The 22,952-nt window shown below is 37.1% G+C and overlaps 1 protein-coding gene across 1 annotated transcript in view; it reads left to right on the top strand.

The window, feature by feature from the left end:
* Positions 1–22,952, top strand: part of LOC150080656 (ribosome assembly protein METTL17, mitochondrial-like) — a 97,145-nt gene that overhangs the window by 27,480 nt on the left and 46,713 nt on the right. The window contains exons 3-4 of the mRNA XM_090381596.1: positions 1,702–1,755; positions 19,079–19,171. Of these exons, the coding sequence (XP_090237722.1) occupies positions 1,702–1,755; positions 19,079–19,171 (147 nt within the window). The remainder of the gene's footprint in view (positions 1–1,701; positions 1,756–19,078; positions 19,172–22,952) is intronic.

Here is a 22,952-nt window from a genome sequence, read left to right as displayed (position 1 = left end):
CAAGAAGAGCAGCACCCATTGATTACTACCCTCTGTCTTCTCCCACTTAACCATCCTTTTATCCATTGTAGCAACTTACCCTTAATACCATTCTGCTCCAATTTGTACAATAGTCTTCCATGCGCAACCGTGTCAAAAGCTTTCCTGAAATCCAAATATATGATATCAAAATTATTTTTCGCATCCAGTTCCTTTGTAACCACATCATAATATCCTATCAAATTTGTCAGACAAGACCTTCCCTTAACAAACCCATGCTGTTTCTGAATTATTGCTGCAGTCTTGTCTAGATGATCCTGCAATGCATCTTTAACCAGCGACTCCATTATTTTACCCGGAACAGAAGTTAAACTAACTGGTCTGTAATTACCCGTGTCACCCTTCGATCCCCCTTTGTGAATTGGGGATACATTTGCACATCTCCAGTCCGTGGGAACCTCCCCTGAGTCCAAGGATGCTCTCATAATTATGGCTAACGGTTTGCTTAGTTGCTTTGCTGCCTCCTTTAATATAACTGGATAGATCCCATCCACCCCAGGTGCTTTTCTTACGTTTAACTTCAACAATTTCTCTTCCACTTTACTCTCTGTTATTACAAAATCATTAAATATCCAGCTACAATTTGATAACCTTCTGCCATTTTCAAACCTTAATAATTCCTCACATGTGAATGTAGATGCAAAATACTCATTCAGTTTGTTTGCTATCTGAGCAGGATCATCAACAGTCGAACCATCGATGTTAAGTGGACCAATCAGATTCATCCCCTTCCTTTTAGAGTTTATATAAGTAAAGAAATCCTTGCTGTTTTCCTTAGCATCTTTTGCCAAGGATTTCTCGTAATCTGCCTTTGCCTGCCTTTGTAACTTGGTTACTTGGTTCCTTTGTAACTTGGTTACAGATCAACTTGTAGCTATCATACGCTTCTGTGTCACGTGTTAATTTATATGCATCCCATGCATTTTTCTTCTCTGTCACGAGTCTCATTAGTTCATTTGACAACCATTTAGGCCTAAACCTTGAACAATATTTCTTAATAGGTATGAAACTTTTAGTAGCCCCCACGATTAATTCCTTGAATACTTCCCACTTAGAATTTACTGTTGGTAACATCATCAGTTGATTCCACTGTACAGAATTTAAAAACTGTCTGAGACCACTGTACTCGCCTTTACGGAAGCAAAAACCCTTTCCTTTATCCCTGATGGTAATTAAATCTTTAAGTAAATCCCACGTCAGTACACTGTGATCACTGCCACCTAGTGGTTCTTTTATCTGCAAATTCCTAATACATGAATGATCACTGCTGATAACCAGATCAAGAGTATTACTTTCTCTGGTTGCCTCTCGAACATGCTGCTGCAGAAAACAATCATCCAATAAATCCACAAATGTCTGACTAGTGTGTGAGTGCCCAACCCACAACATATAACATTATGAAATCAACATTATAAAATATGTTATAACATATTTGCTGGATTGTAAATATATTTACTTGTTTGGATTACTTGTTTCCTCCAAATTACTAAGATTTTACTGTAATCTGAAATTAAAATTCCATTTTTCAATTTTATATTCAGTGAATCATTTGATAGACTGGTAATTACCTGAAAGAGAAAAGTATTGAATAACTGTTTTAGAAAATTGAGTAAATGTAACAAGGAGTTTTTAATTCTCCTGATTTTCATTCTTCCTTTTCAGATTGAAAATGAATCATCGAATTTTAAAGAGAGAGGTGTTCACATTATTGCTCCAGTAAGTATATTTTTTTATTTTTTAGTATTTTGAGTATGATTTCTTCTGGTAATTATAGTGGATTATACATGAGAATTTTTATGCTATGAAAGGGTGTTTGATAATTTTAGCTTTTGTTTTATTTATTTATTTTTTTGAAATGCAAATGGTGTAGGGCCATTTGTAATTTGGGTATATTCCTGTGTGCAAGGTACAAAAATACTATGAATGTTTAGTATACCAGAAGTGACAGGTATAGCAGGAATTGAGGTATGGCATCCATACCTCCTAGATCCTCTGCAACACTGCTTCAGGGCTGATGAAATCATGACACATGGTGTACAATGCTATCCCAGATTATTTTTTTTACCAAGCAGTTAAGTAAAAGAAACTGGTTAGCATTGCATGGAAATGCATCAATTTTTTTTCATAAACCTATTCACAATTTATTTTGGCAAGTGCTCTCAAAAAGATTCACCACCCCTGCACCAGGTACTATGACTTATCACGAGTCATTGAATTAATTTAAAAATCTATGATTAATGATATGTTATATTATGTTTAATTAATTATAGTATAATACATAAAATGTAAACTTGATAGTGTAATATGTATTATAGCATTTAGATATCTGTTCATTTAGTGTAGAATTCCAAATTAAATTGAAATGGAAATCTTGCCTCATACTAGAGCAGCAAAGCAATGGGCTCAAAGCAGTGGGAATGGCTCATTGGGGGAATTGAAGGGGCAGTTCTATGTATCATGGCCTTACAAAATTTGCTACTTGTGCTATGTTTTCAGACTATATGGAACAGGACATAATCAGCTTAAGGGAATGTCTTTATGTGTTCGGTGCAAAGAGTGTGAGGAAATTAGGCACAAACTCAGTGTTCTAATGGGCTTTTATGAGAGCTTGAGATAGGGTGGATGCCTTGAAGGAATTAAAATGTGCAGCCATCAAGTTCTCAGCTGCCTAACTCAATGCCAGCTCACATTTGTGCATAACACAGCTTACACTTGTGCATCAGACAACCAGCTGCAATCCCCAAGGCAGAATGCAATGGTCCCACAGAAGTAGTTACTCTTGGTGACTCTATTGTCGGGGAAACGGGAAATATATTGTGCAAAAGGAATAGGTGGAATAGGGCCAGGGTATGTCTGCCATGGGCAAAAGTAGATGATCCTTAGAGCAGATATAAACTTTTAAGGGCACTAATGGTGATATTGTTGTATACATTGGTGCTAATGATATTAAGATTAGGACATTTAGAGGGGGATTCACTTAAATAGAATGGGTGCAGGGATATTTGTTGATGCTATTGAGACAGGGTGGGTTGGAGCTGCTAGCTTGGGAGTACCAGACCAATAGATTAACTAGAGCTGCAGGCAGAAGTGAAAGTTGATTATTGTACTGCTTCTATTGGAACGTGCAGCAGCCTGGAAATCAAGGTTTTGATATTTTCAACCCTGCTGTGAGACATGGAACAAGCAAATACTTGGGCTGTGATTAGGGCTGCCATCCATCCTCATTTTCCTGGAAATGTCCTCATTTTTTACATATCATGGACTGTCCAGGAGGAATTTTTAAAATTTTGAAAATATCTGGAATTTTGGCTCTTAAAATTCGAAAAATTCCTGATTCTTATCGTTCGTAAAATTTGTAAGGCGTACGCCAATTATCTTTGCGGAATGAATCCCAAGGATCTCCACTTCTGGCTGTAAACAATGCAGATCAGACATTGAGGAGTTTATCATGCGCTCAGAGTTGTTGACATTTTGTTCGTGCACTTTGACTTTTTCACTCCATTTTTTTTATTCTCTTTTACATTCTTGGTGAGTAGACAATTCAAAATAAATTTTCTTTCTTATTTATTTTGCCTGAAATTCATTCTAATTAAGTGAATTCTCTTTAAAAAAATGTGGAATCGTAATTTTAATTTATTCTAAATTAAAATTATGATTCCACGTTTTTTTAAGAGACCTCACATTTTATATCCTTCTTTCAGCAGTTCGTATAAACAATTTGATACGTCCAGCTTCAATTCGTCATATTTATTTACGAGTCAGCTTAGTTTTTGTATGCAGTATTCCTTGATTATCAATTGATGAAGTAATCAGTCACTTCTTCAAATAATTTTTTATTTCTACTATTTAAATTAAAATAATTCTTTAATTTACGTAAATTCACGAATACCCATTATGCTGAAAAGGAAGTGCAAGTTTATGGATGACTTGAGGATGAAATATCCAGGTTTTCGAAAGGGAAGAGTAGATGAGGAGGCAGAATGCATCGTTTGCAGTCCAGAAAGCTACATCTCATTTGCTAACAAGGTTCAGGTGATTTGGGCATCCACATGAATTCAGAGAAACATAAGAAGAACATTAGATTTGAAAAATCTTGCAGCATTATAATGGACTTTTTAGTAAATTCCCCTAAAAGGCTTGATGCAAGAGTTTGTTTCTGAAGGAACCCTTACCTTTCATACAATTGCATCACCACAGCTATAAATCAATGTCTTGTACAGCAGAATTATTAAAGTCTATATGCTCTGATTCAGATATTTGTAGGAGGGTATCTTGTGCAAAAACAACACTGAAGCCTTAATTAATTCTGTCTTAGCAGTCCATTCAGTTGAAGAATTTAAGTCCCTGCAGAACGTACAGTTTTTTGGAATTTCCACTGACACCACTAATCATGGATTTCTGAAAATTTTCCCTATTCTTGTGCATTGGTCCTTGCGGTTGTCACAGACATTCTCTCAGATATGCCAGAAAAGCTGTACTTGCTACCTGAGAGTCTAAAATGCTGATGGAACTGATATTTGGGTGACATTCAAGTCAAGTGGACCCAATTTCGGCGAAGTCCGGATGGTCTGTGGCAGCCAAATCCTCTGCTTGGCAAAGTCCTTCACGATGATGGGACTGTTAGTAATCCTGGGTATAACCTCCATGCACAAGTACATGGTGGGTGACCACCCAGGTGTGAACCAACGTAAGCAGGGGTCGAGGTGTGGTGCCCACACCACATGGAGGAATGCCGCCCCTCTATGTTAAGGCAGTACTAGGTGGTAGATGACTCTCATCAACCGGTGCAATACCACCACTTTGCTTATTGGAGGCTTGAAGTGGTGGAACCCATGTTTAGTCTCTAGAGCTAAGTTCCGGTCAACGCTTCCCTATCTCTTCCATCATGCAGTATGATTGATGCCTTTTGAGGTTATGATGAACATCATGGCGAGATCCAATATTCCTTACATTTCAAGGGTACAGCTCTAAAACGGTGTTCGCAGGCCGGCTGCTAGTTAGTACACCGGACCAAACCTATTGGTAATTCTCTAAGAGGCCTCCGGATCAACTAGTGTATAATCTTCCTATCTCTACTCTGCCAGATAGTGACGGGAGGGAGTCCGAGTAGTGTGTATGCGGGGAGCATTGTTGAGGCCACGTCAAGGATCTGGGTATATTCTTACCATGTGTACGCCATATCCAAAAATTTCATTACTTCATACAGCATGTCCCACCCACTTTTTTTACTATTGAATACTCCATGAATTATCAAACTAATAGAGCAAGCTTATCTGCGAAAAGATCTAAACCTCCCAAGCACTTCCTAATTCATTTCACAAATATACGGGGGCTCAGTTCTAATCTCAACGATGTCCATTTCCACTTGCAGTCTGCCAAACCCCATGTACTTTTTCTGACAGAATCTCAGTTATCGGTTTATTCAACTACTACTCATCTCAGAAGCCAAAATTATTTGCTGTATGATTCCTTTCGTCTCAAAGGTGGTACTTGTGCATATATCTGTTCTGATATTCCCTGTCAGAGACTTGTCAATTTGGAATCTCCTCTCTTTGATCTTCTCTGGCTTAAAATCTCTCTACCTCATTGTGTAAAATTCATCTACTGTCTCTACCTTTCTCCCAACTCCACTAATCACTTGGAGCTCTTTGACTTCCTCTCTTTGCAACTTGACTTTCTCCAGTCCAACTTTCCTAACAGTGAGGTAATTTTCCTTGGTGATTTTAATGTTCACAACTCCAGCTGGCTTCCATTTTCTAGTCACACGGACCTAGCTGGTCGAGATGCTGAAGCTTTTGCAATTACTAATGACCTTGCACAGATTGTTCATTTACCTACAAGAATACCGGACAATCCTAATCATACAGCCTTTTTCTCACAAACAACCCTTCTAAGTACACGGTCGAAGTGACAGATCCTTTAGGCACTTCAGATCACAACTTGGTTATTGTCTCTTCTCCAATGGAACCTTTATCTCATGGCTATTCCGAACCTCGTGTTATTTGGCATTACAAGAATGCAAAATGGGATGACCTGCGAGACTTCTTTTCCTTGGTCGGATTACTGTTTCAAAACTTCTGATATCAACGTTTGCTCAGAATGTGTCAGTGAAATTATTCTTGCAGGAATGGAATCCTTTATCCCACACTCCACTTTAAAATTTCGTCCTTTATCTAAACCTTTGTTTTCCAATAAATGTGTTAAGGCTGTTCAAAAGAAGAATGTTGCATATCATAATTGGCTTGTTTCTAATTCTCCAGTTTCATTTTCTGCGTACACCAAAGCTCGCAACAATTGTAAAGCAGTTAGTAATCTATCAAAACTTGAGTTTGAACAAGCTAAGAGTAGAAAACTTGCTTCTTTCCCTAATGGTAGCCGAGCATTCTGGTCTCTTGCCAAACCTATTGGCTGCAACTTTTGCCCATCTCTGCTCCCACCTCTGTCCAAACCAGATGATTCCGTTGTCACTTCAGCCAAGGATAAAGCTGACCTGCTAGCATCCCATTTTTCTTCCAATATTAATGATCTTGGTAAAACAATTCCCACCATTCCCAACACGCTCCATTCAATTCCCCCGTGGTCTTCCGTCAAAAGGATGTCAGAAGGATTTTGACGAATCTTGATGCTAAGAAAGCTCCAGGTCCTGATGGTATTTCTCCACTTGTTCCCAAACCTGTGCTCCTTAACTTACTCCTATTCTTTGCCGCCTTTTTTCACTTTCTTATTCCAAAGGTGTTTTCCCTTCTGCTTGGAAATTTGCTCATATCCAGCCAGTTCCTAAAAAAGGGTGACAAATCCCTCCCATCCAATTATCGTCCCATTGCAATTACTTCTACTCTTTCTAAAGTAATGGAGAAATCAATTAACCGCCAACTCTTAAACTACCTAGAAACCTTCCGTCTGATCAACAATCGCCAGTATGGATTCCGTGAGTGTCAATCTACTGGTGATATTCTGGCTTATGTTACCCATTTATGGACAAATTCAATGGAAAGATTTGGTGAAACACAAGTAGTTGCTCTTGACATCTCAAAGGCTTTTGATCGTATTTGGCATAAAGGTCTTCTAAACAAGCTTCCATCTTTTGGTTTGCCAACTATTTTTAGTAATTGGTTATCCAGTTTTCTGTCTGATCGCTCACTGAGGGTGATGGTTCTCTGTCTTCTAACTTCTCCACTAATGCCGGTGTTCCCCAAGGTTCAGTTCTTTTCCCCACTCTTTTCCTCTTGTATATTAATGACCTTCTTCCATTGATTGGAAATCCTATCCCTAGTTTTGCCGATGATAGCACATTGCATTCCACTTTCCATTTTGAGAAACCTTGTCCTGCTCAATCAGCTTCACCTTCTCGAAAATCTGCTACCAATTCCTTAAATGCTGATCTTCAGGTAAATTCTCCAGTGGGGCAAAGACAACTTAAACCCTTCTAAAACTCAGTCTTGTCTTATATCTCGCAAAAAGGATTCTTCTGCTTCTATGCTTATCTTTAGTGACACTCTGATTTCTAGGCAAAATGATATATCTCTTTTGGGGATTACCCGGACTTCTAATCTCTCTTGGCACAAGCACATTACAAATGCTTCCTCTGCATCTAAAAAACTTCTTTTTCTCTTTCGCTTTCTGCGCTACTTTTCTTCCAAACAGCTGCTCACTCTGTATAAGTCGCAAATCCGCCCTGCCATTTAATATTGTTCCCACATCTGGGGCTGTGCCCCCAACACCTCTCTCAGGCTTCAATTCCATTCAGATGATGGCAGTTAGGTTAATTAATGATTCATGCAGATGTACTGTTTCTGCTGCATGCCTCTTCTACAGATACTTCCATGGGCACTGTTCTTCTGAATTGGCTTCTGTAATTCCCGCTCTCTCTTTCAAAACAGTCCGAACATGTGCCGCCACCAGCCAACATCCATTTACTGTCCAGCTCCAAACTCACAGAACCAACTTTTCATCTTCCTCGTTTATTCATTCAACTGCCGTTTTCTGGAAAAACCTTTCTTCATACGTATTTCCTGAAAATTACAGTCTACAGAAGTTCAAGTCCAATGTCAACAAATATCTTCTTTCGTCTTCTCAACCTCCAACCCGAGCACGGTACTAAGTACTATAGGCTCTAATATCTCTCGTGTTTGGGGTTTAAAAAAAAAAAAAAAAATTATTTTGACTAGAAAAATGGTGACTCAAAGGTTAAGCTAATAGAATTAAATAGGAAGGCAGATGAGACCACAGCTACTATTTCTGGCTGTGTTTCTTGAGACCTTGTGTAAAAGTGGGCTGGATAAGAAATGTATTGCATATGGTGGAGGTAATTGTAATACCATGTTTGGAGGAGTGCGGAGATACAATGGGAATAATGTATTTTCAAAGATTATTTGGTTGAGCACTAATAGGAGGTGGGCTGCCCTACCGACATTCTACATATTCATGCTGGACCACATCCAGCATGGAACAGATACAATTGATGTAGATATTCCCTTCATTGTTCTTAAGATTTTTAATTATTTCAGTGTCTGCCTAAAATCTAAAAGAATTTGCAAATTTACAGAGATTACCTATAAAAAAACTTCTGTATCATAGCAGAACACACTGGCTTTCTCTATTATCGGCGATTGAAAGGATTATAAGTATTTATTCAGCCCTAAGATCTTTCTTTTAATCTCAAGAAAATTCCCCCAAGGTTTTAAAATTTTTCTTTGAAGATGAGTTTAGTGAAACTTACCTTGTTCATTGCCAAAACTTTAATGTCAGTCTTCAATTCACATATAATGAGCATTGAAAGGAATGACATTCTTTGATAGAAGTTATTGAAACTCTTTCTTCCATGAGGAATATTCTGTCAGAAAGAAGCAAATATCAGTTCCTTTCCCTTAAAGTGAAAGAAATGTTGGAGAAGATGCAAAAAGAGGGATACAGAGAAATGTGGAGTTTTCAGAAGAAATAACTAGAACTATTCATCATGCACTGAATACTTGGACATGTGGTTGAAACCACTGGAAGAAGTTTCTCACACTATCCCATTCAAGTGACTCTCTTTAAGAGAGTCACTTGAATGGGATAGTGTGGTCTCAACAGTTAGGTACCTTCATACAAAAGGTGTGTGTGCATGCGTGGATGATGTGAAGTTCTTTGATCAGTTTTGTAATTTAAAAAAAAATTGTAGCGGAAATTAAGGATACTGATGCTTCTGTTCCTTGTAATGTAAGATGGGCTAATTATTTTAGCCGCTGTAAGAATGAAGAGTTTTTCTCAGAGCTGTTAATAATTGCTCAATTTTTCTTTTCCATACCACCACATAATGCATTTATTGAAAGACTGTTTTCAGTGATGGAGTGCAGTGGTCTAAAGATAGAAACTCGTTTACTGTGGATTCTATTAAGGGACTAATGCATACAAAATTCAATTTCAGTGACATGCTGTGTAAATATTTCCATTCATTTTTATCCAAAAACACAGATTTACAGAGAAAAATTTCATCAGTGGAAAAATATAAAAGAAATGTAGAGAACCAAATAAATTACACAGAGAAAAATAACAGTATTTTTTTATTCGTAACATAAGTAAATTTTTTGTGTGTAATTTTTTACAAGTTAAGCAATCTGCATAAGAATGGTAAGTGTGAATTCTGTTAATTTAAGGGATTTTAGATATTCAATTAAAATATTTAACATATTATTACTTTGCCAGTGACTGTGTTATTACCCTATTTTCATAATAAACTGTTATTAAAGGCATAAATTGGAGCATTAAAGGCAAGTTACCTCTATGGATAAAGGGATGGTCAAGTAGGAGAAGACAGTGGGTATTAATGGTCACTGCTCTTCATGGACTAATGTCATTAGTGGAGTCCTCCAGGGTTCAGTGTTAGACCCATTGTTTTCTATATTAATGATTCTAATGAAGGTATGATTTAAATCTAAAAGTAGTAGTAGTAGTGGCAATGTGATGCAAGAAAGCAAGTGTATGAGCTTATGCAGCATCAGCCAAAAAAAAAAAAAAAAAAAAAATCACACCATTCCCTCCAAATGCCTGTCCAGTTCCTCCTTAAATTTATTCAACCTATCAACTTCCACAACGACAGATGGAAGTTTGTTCCAGCAATTAACCACCCGCTGGCTAAAGGCAAATTTCCACATATCTATTCTACATCTGTCCTTTCTTAATTTGAATTTATGCCCCCTTAGGTTCGTAATTTGAACAAGTGGAAGAATCCCATCAAAATTCAGCGTGACCCACTCAAGGCCTTATACACCTCAATCAGATCACTGCGCAGGTGCCTAGTCTCCAGCTGCTGCAATTTGCAGAACTTAAGCCTCTCTTGGTAAGAGGATCCCTTCATTCCCCTCACCAATCTTGTTGCCCTTCTCTGTACACATTCAAGTAAATCTACATCCTTCCTAAAATGAGGCCTCCAGACATGTACGCAATACTCAAGGCGTGGCCTGACTATTGCCTTATACAGAGAGACAATCACCTCCTTTTCCCTGTTAGCAAAATTCCTATATATCATTGACAAAACCCCATGACCTGCCCTGGCAGCCTGTCTGCATTGCTCAGAAAACTTCATATCTGACTGCACAATTACTCCCTGGTCTTTTTCATTTTCTACCAACTTAAGTGTAGTACCACACAGCTGGTATGTTTCTCTGGGGTTACTTCTACCCATATGCAGTACTTTGCATTTGTCAAGGTTAAACTTCAGTTTAACCTTGACATCGTACCGATCCACAAGAAAGGTGATAACCGGGACTGCAAGAACTACCGTGGCATCAGCCTCCTTTCCATCATCGGAAAGGTCTTTATGAAGATCATCCAGTCAAGACTGCAAAAACATCGCGAGCAAACCAGTCGAGAAGAACAGGCAGGATTTAGACCCGGGCGAGGATGCTGTGATCAAATCTTTGCCATTCGTCAGCTGATGGAGGAGAGGATCCGGTGTGGACAGCGAACCGTCATTGTTTTCATTGACTTTAAGTCTGCTTTTGACTGTGTCCACCGGCCTGCCTTATGGAAACTACTAGAGGTTGAACATGTACCTCGAAAAGTCATCACACTCCTCCAAACTGCATACAACGGTTTAACCAGCCAGGTGCGCATCCAGAACGATTTATCTGAGGAATTTACCATCCAAACTGGAGTCCGCCAAGGGGATGTAGCCTCCCCGTTGCTTTTCAACATCGTGGTTGATGCCATTATGAGGCAAGCATTCAGAAACAGACAGGGCATACAATATGACAAGGATCACTATGTGACTGACCTGATGTTTGCTGATGATAGTGCTATCCTTGCCGGTAACGACGCTGAAGCCACGGACATCCTCTACGACATTGCCCGCATTGCCCGGCCATACGGTTTGAAGATCAATGCTGGTAAGACAAAGGCCCTGACAACAGATGGGTCGCAAGCCACCATCTATCTCGAAGGCGTCCAGATCGAGCAAGTGCAGGACTTTAAATACCTTGGGTCGCTGGTCCAGGAGAAGAAAGTTGCATCCACCATGGAAATCCACAGCAGAATTGGACAGGCGGCCACTGCATTCGCCTCGCTCAAATGGTGTCTGTGGAAGAGGACCAACATTTCCACAAAGACTAAAATCCGACTCTTCCGGACTTTGATCCTGCCCATTCTTCTTTACGGATCGGAAACATGGATTTGTCTCAAGTTAGATTTGAACAAACTTGAGGTATTCCAAATGCGATGCCTGCGGCAGATCTTGGGCATCTCTCTTCGCGACCGCATCACTAATGATACCATCCGCGCCAGATGCCAACAGCAACCAACCATTGCCGACCAAATCTTACTGCCATATAAATATAATATAAATATAAATATAAAATTTACTTTTTTCAAAAACTGGAGCCAATCTGCCATTTCAAGCACTATTTCCATGTTTAGCATCCCAAAATCTATAAAGTAAACTTATTTTCATGGCTGTAACAAGATATGACCCAAAATTTGTTGTTCAGTGAATTAGATTAATTATTAATTTTATATATACAGTGGAACTTCTCTATTACGAACTTCTATTTAACGAATTTCTCTATATTACGAATTTTTTCGCAAAACATTGCACCTTGAAACGAAATTACATGTAAAATTAACCCCACATAGCAAAATGTTAGTCTCTCTATAACGAATTTTTAAAAAAATTAGTAAAAGCATTTTTGAAGATTTTCAAGCATTTACTGCTAAACAGCCGCTCAAATATACGGCCTCCTTCCCTCCGAAATTGCGCATTAGCATCTGGAATTAATCATCCTTTTAGTGAATACTTGTGGCCATTGACACCAGTAGGAGGGTCTTTGTTTCATTTTTGTTACAATTATAAAACCAAATGGATTTTCTTAAAAGTGGTCATAAACTGTACAATAAATAGGATAGATTTGTAAATTGACGTTGGCTCAGGGGAAAACGAAATTAAATTCCCTGCGGTAAGCCTTTAGTGTGCTGCAGCGGCAATACATAGAATGCTGCCATAGTCGGTTTTTAGTAATGCCTACTGAGTGACATTCGCTTCTCATCTCAACCGTACCAAGTGATCTTCCTGTCAGTCATTATATGATATGTCTGTTCTCATCTAACTGGACTCCCAGTAGATGGTTTCATGAATTTTTTTTTTTTGAAAAGTAACATACAGCATACATTAACCATAAATTTTCTTTCGTGTATAGAGCAGGCCCCCGTTATAACGCGGTTCGCTTTACGCTGATTCGCTATAACGCTGTTTATATATTATAACCCGTATGTGACTATAACGCTCATTTACAGATTGCATTTTTGGCATATTTAACGAAATTTTTTCATTTGATGGAGTCGATAGCTTGAAAATGAATAGCAAAACAGCATTAAAACGTTTCCCACGCCGAATTGAGAAATTTTCTCACACTCAGTGAACTTTTCTCGCACGCTAATTTAATTGCAGTACAGTCACTTGTTATGTAGTTACGAGATCATTTTAAAAAATGATCAAGTATATTGCTTGTAATATTTGCGTTATATGCATTTATTCGAATATCACGCCTCTACATGCAAATGGAATGGGCAAGTAAGCGTCAATGCCTTATTGTGGGTGATTTCAATTTGCCTCTAATTGATTGGAGTAAATGGGAAGGAAACTCGACATGGGGAACAAAATTTTTAAATCAACTAGATGACTGTTATTTGTATCAACATGTCAGGGAAAGTACTAGAGAAAAGAATATCCTAGACCTCATCATCACACATGAATCAGATGACATAACAGGGCTGACAGTAGAGGAACCAGTAGCAGGAAGTGATCATGGAGTTCTACGGTGGATGATGACGAGAGAGGTAGCAGAAGTAAAAGGCAAAGGAATGGGTTTTAATTTCAGAAAAGGAAATTACGATGCCTTAAGGTACTACATGGCCTCTATTAACTGGGTAGATATCGCGCAGAGAATGAATACAATTGAACTGTGGTACGCTTTTAAAACATTAATCACAGATGCCTTGAATGCGTATATACCATTAAAAAAATACTCCACGAGAAGGGTTCCAAGTTGGATGAATAGTGAAGTTGCCACATTACTTGAGCAGAAAAAGGTGGCATGGAAACGTTACAAAGTAATAAAAAGTACTGAAGCCTATAACAGCTACAAGGTGATGTGTAATAGAGCCACAGAAAAGGTTCGACAGGCAAAGGCAGTTTATGAGAAATCACTAGCAAACAGAGCAAAGAGGGGGGGATAAAGAATTCTTCACATATATAAATGCCAAGAAGAGCAGGACAAACCAGATCGGACCTTTACGTAAGGGAAAGGGGATAGTAATAAATACACCAGCTGCCATTGCAGATGAACTCAACAGTTATTTTGCATCGATATTTACAAATGAAAAGCCTTTTGTGGCAATGGGAAATTGTGGGAGCGAAGTTAAAAAATATGTAATTAATGATATTGAAATTTCGCAAGATTATTTAATGAAAAAACTTTCAAGCCTACAGACTAGTAAGGCTCCTGGAGTTGATGGAATATACCCTATAATCTTGAGAGAGGCGGCAAGCGAGTGCATTGAACCACTGAGGCTGGTTATGCGAGCATCACTAGACTCTGGGGAGATTCCCTTGGATTGGAAAAGTGCAAATGTATCTCCCATACATAAGGGTGGCTCTAAAAGTGAAGTGGGAAATTATCGACCTGTCAGTCTGACTTCAGTAGTAGGGAAAATCATGGAGGCATTGATCAAGGGTGGAATTCAGGATCATTTGGATAGAATTGAAATTCTCAAGGATACTCAGCATGGTTTTGTAAAGGGAAAATCATGTTTAACAAATCTGGTTCGCTATTTCGAAAGGGTCACTCACGAGCTGGATTTAGGAAATAATTTCGACATTGTTTATTTAGATTTCAGCAAAGCTTTTGACTCAGTCCCACATGAGCGGTTGCTTTATAAGCTGGAACAGGTTGGAATCACTGGGAAAATCCTTAGATGGATAGAAGGATGGCTTCAGGGCAGGAGGCAGAGGGTTGTGATAAATGGCTATTCCTCAGATTGGGTTGATGTAAGAAGTGGGGTTCCCCAAGGATCAGTATTAGGACCACTGTTGTTTTTAATTTTCATAAACAACATTGATGAAGGGATAGAGGGCGTGATGTCTAAATTTGCAGATGATGTTAAAATTGGTAGAGTAGTTAATGATCACTGTCAAGCTGAGCTTCTTCAGAGAGACCTAGATAGACTTCAAGAATGGTCAGAAAAATGGCAGCTGTGCTTTAATCCAACAAAGTGTAAGGTATTACACCTGGGAAACAGTAATCCCAAAATAACTTATTCACTTGGTGGAGTTCAACTAAACCCAGTACTGGAGGAAAGGGACTTAGGTGTTACGATACGGTCAGACATGAAATTCTCTGAGCATTGTAAACAGGTTGCAAGGAAGGCCCATGGTGTCCTATCGATGATCTATCGAACTTTTGCAAGTAGAGATAGGGACGTGATAATCCCATTATATAAGGCCTATGTTAGACCACACTTGGAATACTGTGTTCAAGTATGGAGACCGCACCTAAAGAAAGACATCGAGCTTCTTGAAAGGGTGCAAAGAAGGGTAACTCGCCTGGTGAGATCGGCAAAAGGGCGTCCTTATGAAGAAAGACTTCGAATATGTGGGTTGCAGAGTTTGGAAACTAGACACCTTAGAGGAGATTTTATTGAGGTGTTTAAGGCTCTGAGAGGCATCAGTAAAATGAATGAGGACAAAATTTTCAAGATTATAAATGATGCTAGAACTAGGGGACATAAATTCAAGTTACGCGGGGAAATGTTTAGATTGGACTGCAGGAAGTTTTATTTTAGCCAGCGAGTTATAAATTACTGGAATAAGTTGCCTTCATGGGTGGTGGAGGCCGACAGTTTGGGGAAATTCAAAGGTCATCTGGATAGTACTTTCGGGTAAGGGAAGCGCATAGGATGATAGGATTAATTTCCTTTTTATTTAATTTTTAATTTCATTTTATTATTTTTATTTATTTATTAATTATTATTATTTATTTATTTAATTTTTGTTTTTATCATTGTTTTGTTCGGATTTTTTTTTTTTTTTTTTTGGCTGGTGCAGCATAAGCCATAGGCTTTCTTGCACCATACGGCCGTTACTAATACTAATACTAAATAACGCTCATTTACAGATTGCATTTTTGGCATATTTAACGAAATTTTTTCATTTGATGGAGTCGATAGCTTGAAAATGAATAGCAAAACAGGATTAAAACGTTTCCCACGCCGAATTGAGAAATTTTCTCACGCTCAGTGAACTTTTCTCGCACGCTAATTTAATTGCAGTACAGTCACTTGTTATGTAGTTACGAGATCATTTTAAAAAATGATCAAGTATATTGCTTGTAATATTTGCGTTATATGCATTTATTCGAAGTCTAGTCATAACTCAGTACAGAATCAGACATCGTGCGTAATGGACAGTTTACTCGAACGTTGTATCGTAATTAATGCAACCAACGCAGTTACATTTTCAAAGAGTTAATAATGGCCGATAAGAATGAAAAAGCAACGTCTGAGCGCAGTACGAAGACTATAAATGTAAGAAAAAGACTGAATTTGAAAATCAAATTAGACATTTTGAAGCGAATCGATTCCGGTCAACGACAAGCTGATGTGTGCCATAATTTAGGACTTGCAAGTTTAACTGCAAGAACAATTATAAAACAAAATAAAGAATTAATTTTAGCAGCAGGAAAGATAGCTGTTCCACAGCAAGCAACTAGGGCTAGGCCGGCTATTAGGATTGAAATGGAAAGACTTTAACTAATTTTCTTGAAGATAATATCCAATGCAGAATTCAGTTAAGTTAAATATTATAAAGAGAGAGAGAGAGAGAGAGAGATTAGCCAATATAATGATCTGAAGAAAACTCGCCTAAAAAAAAAAAAAAAAAAAAAAAAAATGTGGAACCATTTAAAACTAGTAAGAGCTGGTTGAATAGATTTAAAATCCAGGGAGAAGCCACAAGTGCAGATCAAGGAGCCGAAACTTTCAAAAAAGAACTTGTTAAAATTATTGAAGAGGGGTATTGTGTATTATACTTGTCAACAAGTTTTTAACAGATGAAGCAGGACTTTTGTGGAAACGAATGCCTAAAAGAAGTTTCATATTGAAAGAAGAAAAAAACATGCCAGGTTTCAAAGAGGCGAAGGATCAGTTGACTTTATTGTTAGGTGGTAACGCTGAGGGGGATTTAAAATTAATACCCCTTTTAGTTTATTTGGAAGAGGGCCAAAGTTCAACCCAAAATCAACACATTTTTCATGATTAAATTTATCAATTAAATTCATGATTTTAATTGGAATTTTAAGTTTAATTTTGATACGTTAGTAATTACCATATAATTATATACGTATGTAATGCAGAATATTTTATATGTACAAATATTTGAATATTAAATATTTTGACCGACATTTGTGCATCTTTTCACTGCCGTTTATTATTGATTAGGAAATATCCTATGGCACCACCCGCAACTCACAAATACATATGTTACCTTATGGGAATGCGGCGCTTGCTCAGCGCGGAGTCACTTAGCGCTCTGTTTTTACGGAACGAATTATCAGCATTAAGCGGGGGTAACCTGTATATGAATGAAAATCGTATATTTCTTCAAAGTGATTGATAGGAAAAGTCACGTGATACTGTTGAATTGGCAAGCGAACATCATTGAGTAGGCAGTACTAACAATTCACTATATGGCCAGCGCAGTGAAGTTTGCGGTGTATGTATCAGCAAGAGCTGTAGTCCAGTAATTTTTACATTTGCGGAAACAATGTCGAAGAGAAAGTGTTTAAGTATTAATGATAAAGTAAAGATTCTTCTTGATTGATCAGGGTTTTAAGAAAATATTGTTTTTCTTAAAACCCTGCGGAGAAATATGCATACCTGCAAGCAGCTTATATACGATTTTAAAAAATCGAGAATCAATTTTAAATGCAATTGAAGGAGGAGCAGACAAGAAGATAATTAAGTTGTGCATATATGAAGATGTTGATAAAGCTGTTTTAAAATGGGTGAAAATGATACATGAAAATAATATACCAATATCGGGTCCAATAATTAAGCAACAAGGTCTGAAATTTGCACAGTCCCTGGGACATACAGAATTTAATACGAGCACTGGGTGGCTAGATAAATTTAAGAAGCACCACAGAATTGTGGAAAAGGTTATTTGTGGAGAAAGTGTTAATGTAAGCAAAGAAGATTGCAACAGTTGGAGGAACAATACCTTAAAGAAGATTTTGGAAGAATATGAACCTAAGGATGTTTTTAATGCTGACGAAATTGGTTTATTCTTTAAATGTTTACCGAATAGAACACTTGCTTTTAAGGATGATAAATGTTTTGGCGGAAAACAAAGCAAAGAAAGAATCACTGTGTGCTAGTTGGAGCAAATATTACAGGAAGTGAAAAATTAAGACTTTTAGTCATCGGAAAATCAAAAAACCCAAGATGTTTTAGAGGCACAAAATCTTTGGAAGTTGACTACACCTTTAATAAAAAAGCATGGATGACAAGTGATATCTTTGAAGACTGGATATTAAACCTAGACAAGCATATAACAAAAGAAAAAAGGAAAATCATGTTGGTAACTGACAACTGTCCGGCACATCCTGCCAGTATTTCTGCCAAACTTAAAAGTGTGAAGTTGTTGTTTTTACCACCAAACGTGACGTCAAAACTCCAGCCAATGGACCAAGGCATTATTAAAAATTTTAAATTTCATTATCAAAAGAGAATAATAATGAAGATTGTCAATGTGTTCTCAGAAAATAGAAACTTGGAGGTTACAATTAACCTTCAAGATTGCATCTCTGAACTGGCAAAAGTTTGGACAAAATGTCACTGAATACACTATTCAAAATTGTTTTTTGAAAGCCGGATTTGCATTGAATACAGAAGTCAAACAACAACTGGATGAACAAGATGAACTGCCCCTTTCACAATTGAAAAACTTTTGGACATTATTAGAATCATCCAGAAACATCGAAAATGAAATAACACTGGATAGTTATGTTTATGTAGATCACAGCAGAACATCCAAATGAAGATGAAATACTGCTGAACAGTGTTAGACATGACCATGATCACGAAGAAATTAACGATGACGCTGAAGACACATCAGAACAACCCGTAGAAAAGCCAACTCGCAAAGAAATGATTAATGCTTTTAAAACAGTTCATATGGGTCTAGAGTTTTGTGAAAATGTTTCTGATAATGTTTTTAATGCTCTGAACAAATGTGAGGTTTTCTTTGAGAATCAGACATTTTTTAATTGTACTGTGCAAACGAAAATTAGATTTTTTTTTAATTTGTGATACTTACCGGCGAAAATTGTGTAAACATAATTTAAATAAGTGTTTTTGAAATAAAATACATTAAAAATAAATGTAGATTTGTTTTCATTTTCTAATTAAATAACAATTTCTAATAAAAAAGATATTCTCTGTATAATGAATTTTTTCGCTGGATTTATCGAATTCATTATAGGGAAGTTCAACCGTATCTCCTTTTTTGCAGTGTCCTCATGAAAAAATGTGCCCTCGATTTATAGACGAAACTAAGACTCCATGCAACTTCGAAGTAAAGTATTTTCCAATCGCTTTGGGACAAGTGAGTAATTCTGTTTTGATAGCTGCCATCATAAAAAATATTGAGATTATAACAAAGAGAGTTAAAAATCCATGTATAATATATATGAAAATATCCTTTGTTGGAAAAAAATTAATTCATGAACTAGAAACCAAAATATATAAACTTTGTGTGACAGTTATTTGAACTCCATTTTTCTCGGACTCATTTGCATTCTGAAAATGCTGACCCATCCGTAACCCACAATATTTTCAAGCATTCTGAGGTTCATTTTCCTCAAAATTTCTTATGTTATTAACATAGAATTAATTCCCTTCATGCTTCAATATTGATAACTTGTAGATTAAAAATATGTAGCAACTTGGGGTTGTCTCCTTCATCCAAGGAAGTTTCCTCTACACCTCATGCAGTCTTATTTTTTGTAATTATCACTTTATGCAGGTATTTTATAAAGCTCCAGATCTCCCCTATCCCACATTGAACCTACACTGATTCAGAAAGCTGCTTGACATTTGGTTGTTTATGCTGAATTTCAGGTGCCTTTATAAATCTTCTAGTTAGGCCTTTGTTATCATATCAGTGTTTTTCTTTCCCAAAGACACGCGTCTTATTTTTTTTATTTATTCTTGCTTGAAATATATTCAAGAAGTGTTCTGATATTAATCAGGAGATATCTTTTAATATCATGTTATAACCAGTTCATCTGACATCATTAGTAATTAGAACTTATGTTATGAAGTTATATTATGAACTTAAGGATGAGGTGAAACTGTAAGGCCATGGTTATCTCATTTATAACTGTTATTGTCACCATTTTAACAGAATAGACAGCTGTACTGGAACCTTCCTTGCTGGATCTGGCTGTATTTAGGGATCACCACTAGTGAAAGGTGCTGGTCCAAAATTAGGTTGATCATCTTAGTGAATCTGTCGTCATGTAAACGGAATATTTTGTTCAATATGGTTCTCTCCCCTCTGGTCCGTGACTGCTAGAATGTTCTATGAAGGGGGCAATTGATTGTTGGAATAAACATTCCATATGGTTGCAGAAATAGTAAGTTTGAATATATTTAAAGGCGTGGACAAATTACACAGATAAACAGGTATTTTTCATCAGAAAAAAATATATGGACTAGGTAAATCTTTGGACAGTAATTCCAAATCTGTTTTCAGTCTTCCTCTAGTGCAACTAGTTTTTATGATGAGACTGATTGACTGATGAACAGCATGATGACACTTACATACCTATTCATCCAACCTACATGAATATAATTATTATTCATTTACTATTATTGTGTATACATTCATATTTGTGTAACTGTTTGAATTCTTATTATTTCATAATTTAATTATTTGATTATAAATTGGTTCAGGCAAAGATCCTGTGTAGATCTTGCCTAATAAATCACAGCAGTGTACATTCACAATTTATATTCAGAAAATTTACCAGTTATATTTTGGCTGTCTTCTGGATGATCAGAATAGGGTGTGGTCACACATGTTATTTGTAATGCTTATTCAAATGGATTATATGACTGGTAAAAATTCGATGCCGTTTGCCATACTCATGATATGGAGGGAGCTAAAAGACCACAGTGGTCATTATTACTTTTGTAATGTGAATGTAATGATATTCTCACTGAAGAATAAAGACAAGACTGTTTATCTGAACCTGGTTTCTGTGATAACACCAAGCCCTCATGATGACGGTATGCTAATTCTGGCTCCCCATCACGGGCCAGATTCTTTAGAAGATAAAACGGAATTCTGTGAAGATGTGATTGGCTGAGATAGAACTTCAGCTGATCCTGGATACACACTCAATAAGGAGACAGGAGCTGTTTACCAAGGTGAATTGAATGGCTTCAGCAGAGACCTAATGCTCTCCAGAGATAAGACCGAACTTCTCACCTTGCAACTAGACTAGAAACACTTGGTTAAGAAGAACATCAAAGTATCTCAGTATCAATAAACCAAGTTTTGGTAACGTTCTTTTTAGTAAACAGTCTGCCCTGCTACTGACACAATATCAATGGAGTTTTTAAGGATTTGTCACAAGTGTGCATTACATCTGAATGTAGCCTCTTTACTGACTCTTCACAGTGAGGTTTCAAAGCTCTTCACTTGCATAATGATCCATTCCTGTTGCTCACAGCATTCATCTAAAGGAGATATACGTGCTATAGCATGAAGACACTGTTGAAGCAGTACAATACAGCACTCATCATTTGAATATCTGCAGTGACCACAGAATCATTAGTGTGTTAATAGGCATACAAGGAGAATTCACAAAATATTTCCTATCCCGATGAGATGGCCATTCTGCTGCAGTAATTAAATATCAGATATGATATAACGATCTGCAGCAAAGAAGCAGCACATATGAGCCAGGAAAAAGTAGTGTGCATTATGTTCCATTAGTGGATCCAGTGAAGGTTTCACCTCTCAGCTCTCCACATTAAGCTTGGCCTAAGGAAGAGTTTTATGAAAGTGACAACTAATTAATTATGAAGAAAAGTGAAAAAAATAAAAGTTTCCAAAGATCAGTGCTGTGAAAGCAAATGAAGAAATCTTTGTCAGGCCTCCGATCGGAGAACTTCTGCAGAATGAAACTGTTGAAAAATGCCTAATTGTATTAGAACTAAAAGCATTGTGGGCTTACAAATGGCTTTGTGAAAACTTTTTGCGTAACCACAAGTGTCCTATATACAAAGATGGAGTTCAGAAACTGCTTGATGTGCATAAAGAAATGAGGTATTGTATGTTGCTGAAACTTCATTTCTTGCATTCGCATTTAGACTTCTTTCCCAAAAATCTTGGCACCATGAGTGACAAGCGGGAGGCAGGGAGAATATTACATCAAGATATCTAAAAAATTGTTGGATAACCTTAAGTTTCGAAAGGCTATTTTCAAAATTCTTTTATGTGGGTAAGATGAATTAAATTAGAAAGAATGTAAGCATTAAGAACTTATTAAAATGACATCCGATAGAGGAAAGTGTGAAGAATTTCATTATGTTGGTTCTGCAGTTTACTTTTAAACACAGTAATTCTCCATGACAAATTATAGAAAAGTGCACTTTCCTCTCTTGGATTTCATTTTAATAAGTTCTTAATGCTTTTGATTTCATTTAAGTTCTTAACACTCTACTCTATTTAATTTAAAATGTTCTCAACACTTACCCATCTTAACCATATGAAAACAGTAAGGAGGTATGTTCCGACATATAAGGTATTCCAATTTCTTTATTGCTGTTGTTGTTGTTGTTATTTGGTTTTTAGGAGCATTAGCAACTAAGGCCATATTGCTCCGGGATATGCGGTGGTCATTCCCTGACCTTTCCGCATCCTCCATATTTGGTGGTGACGGGCTCGAACCCCGGTCTAATCAAGAAGCGTGTGCTAACGCACCGCTGCTCCTTCCCACCTGGCTACGGAGGCGCCTTCTTTATTGCATGAAGACATTAAGTCAGTAGAAAATCTCTACCAAAGTTTCTGGAACAAACACATGTTGGATGTCCTACCACAACCATTCCGGACCAAGCATACCAAAGAAAACCATCTGCACAACATTTTGAAATTGTACCTATATTTTTACTATAGTAAAAAGGTACTAATAGTGTTTTAGGTTTAAATTGTAAAAATGTAACTGTAACCAGTCTTGTATTTTGTAATGAAATCATCAATCATCTTAATTAACTTGTACAGGTATTATCAGCCATCATACTAAGAAAACGACGCTTTCCAGGAAAAAACTGTATTTGAAATCAGTACACAAAATCTAGTTTAGAAAAGTACAAGT

Source organism: Mastigoproctus giganteus, chromosome 9 (assembly GCF_048544385.1).
Source record: "Mastigoproctus giganteus isolate SK-2022 chromosome 9, ASM4854438v1, whole genome shotgun sequence".
In the NCBI taxonomy this organism is placed as follows: Eukaryota; Metazoa; Arthropoda; class Arachnida; order Uropygi; family Thelyphonidae; genus Mastigoproctus; species Mastigoproctus giganteus.
The sequence above is the reverse complement of the archived record's forward strand: the minus strand, read 5'-3'. Positions and strand labels throughout refer to the sequence as shown.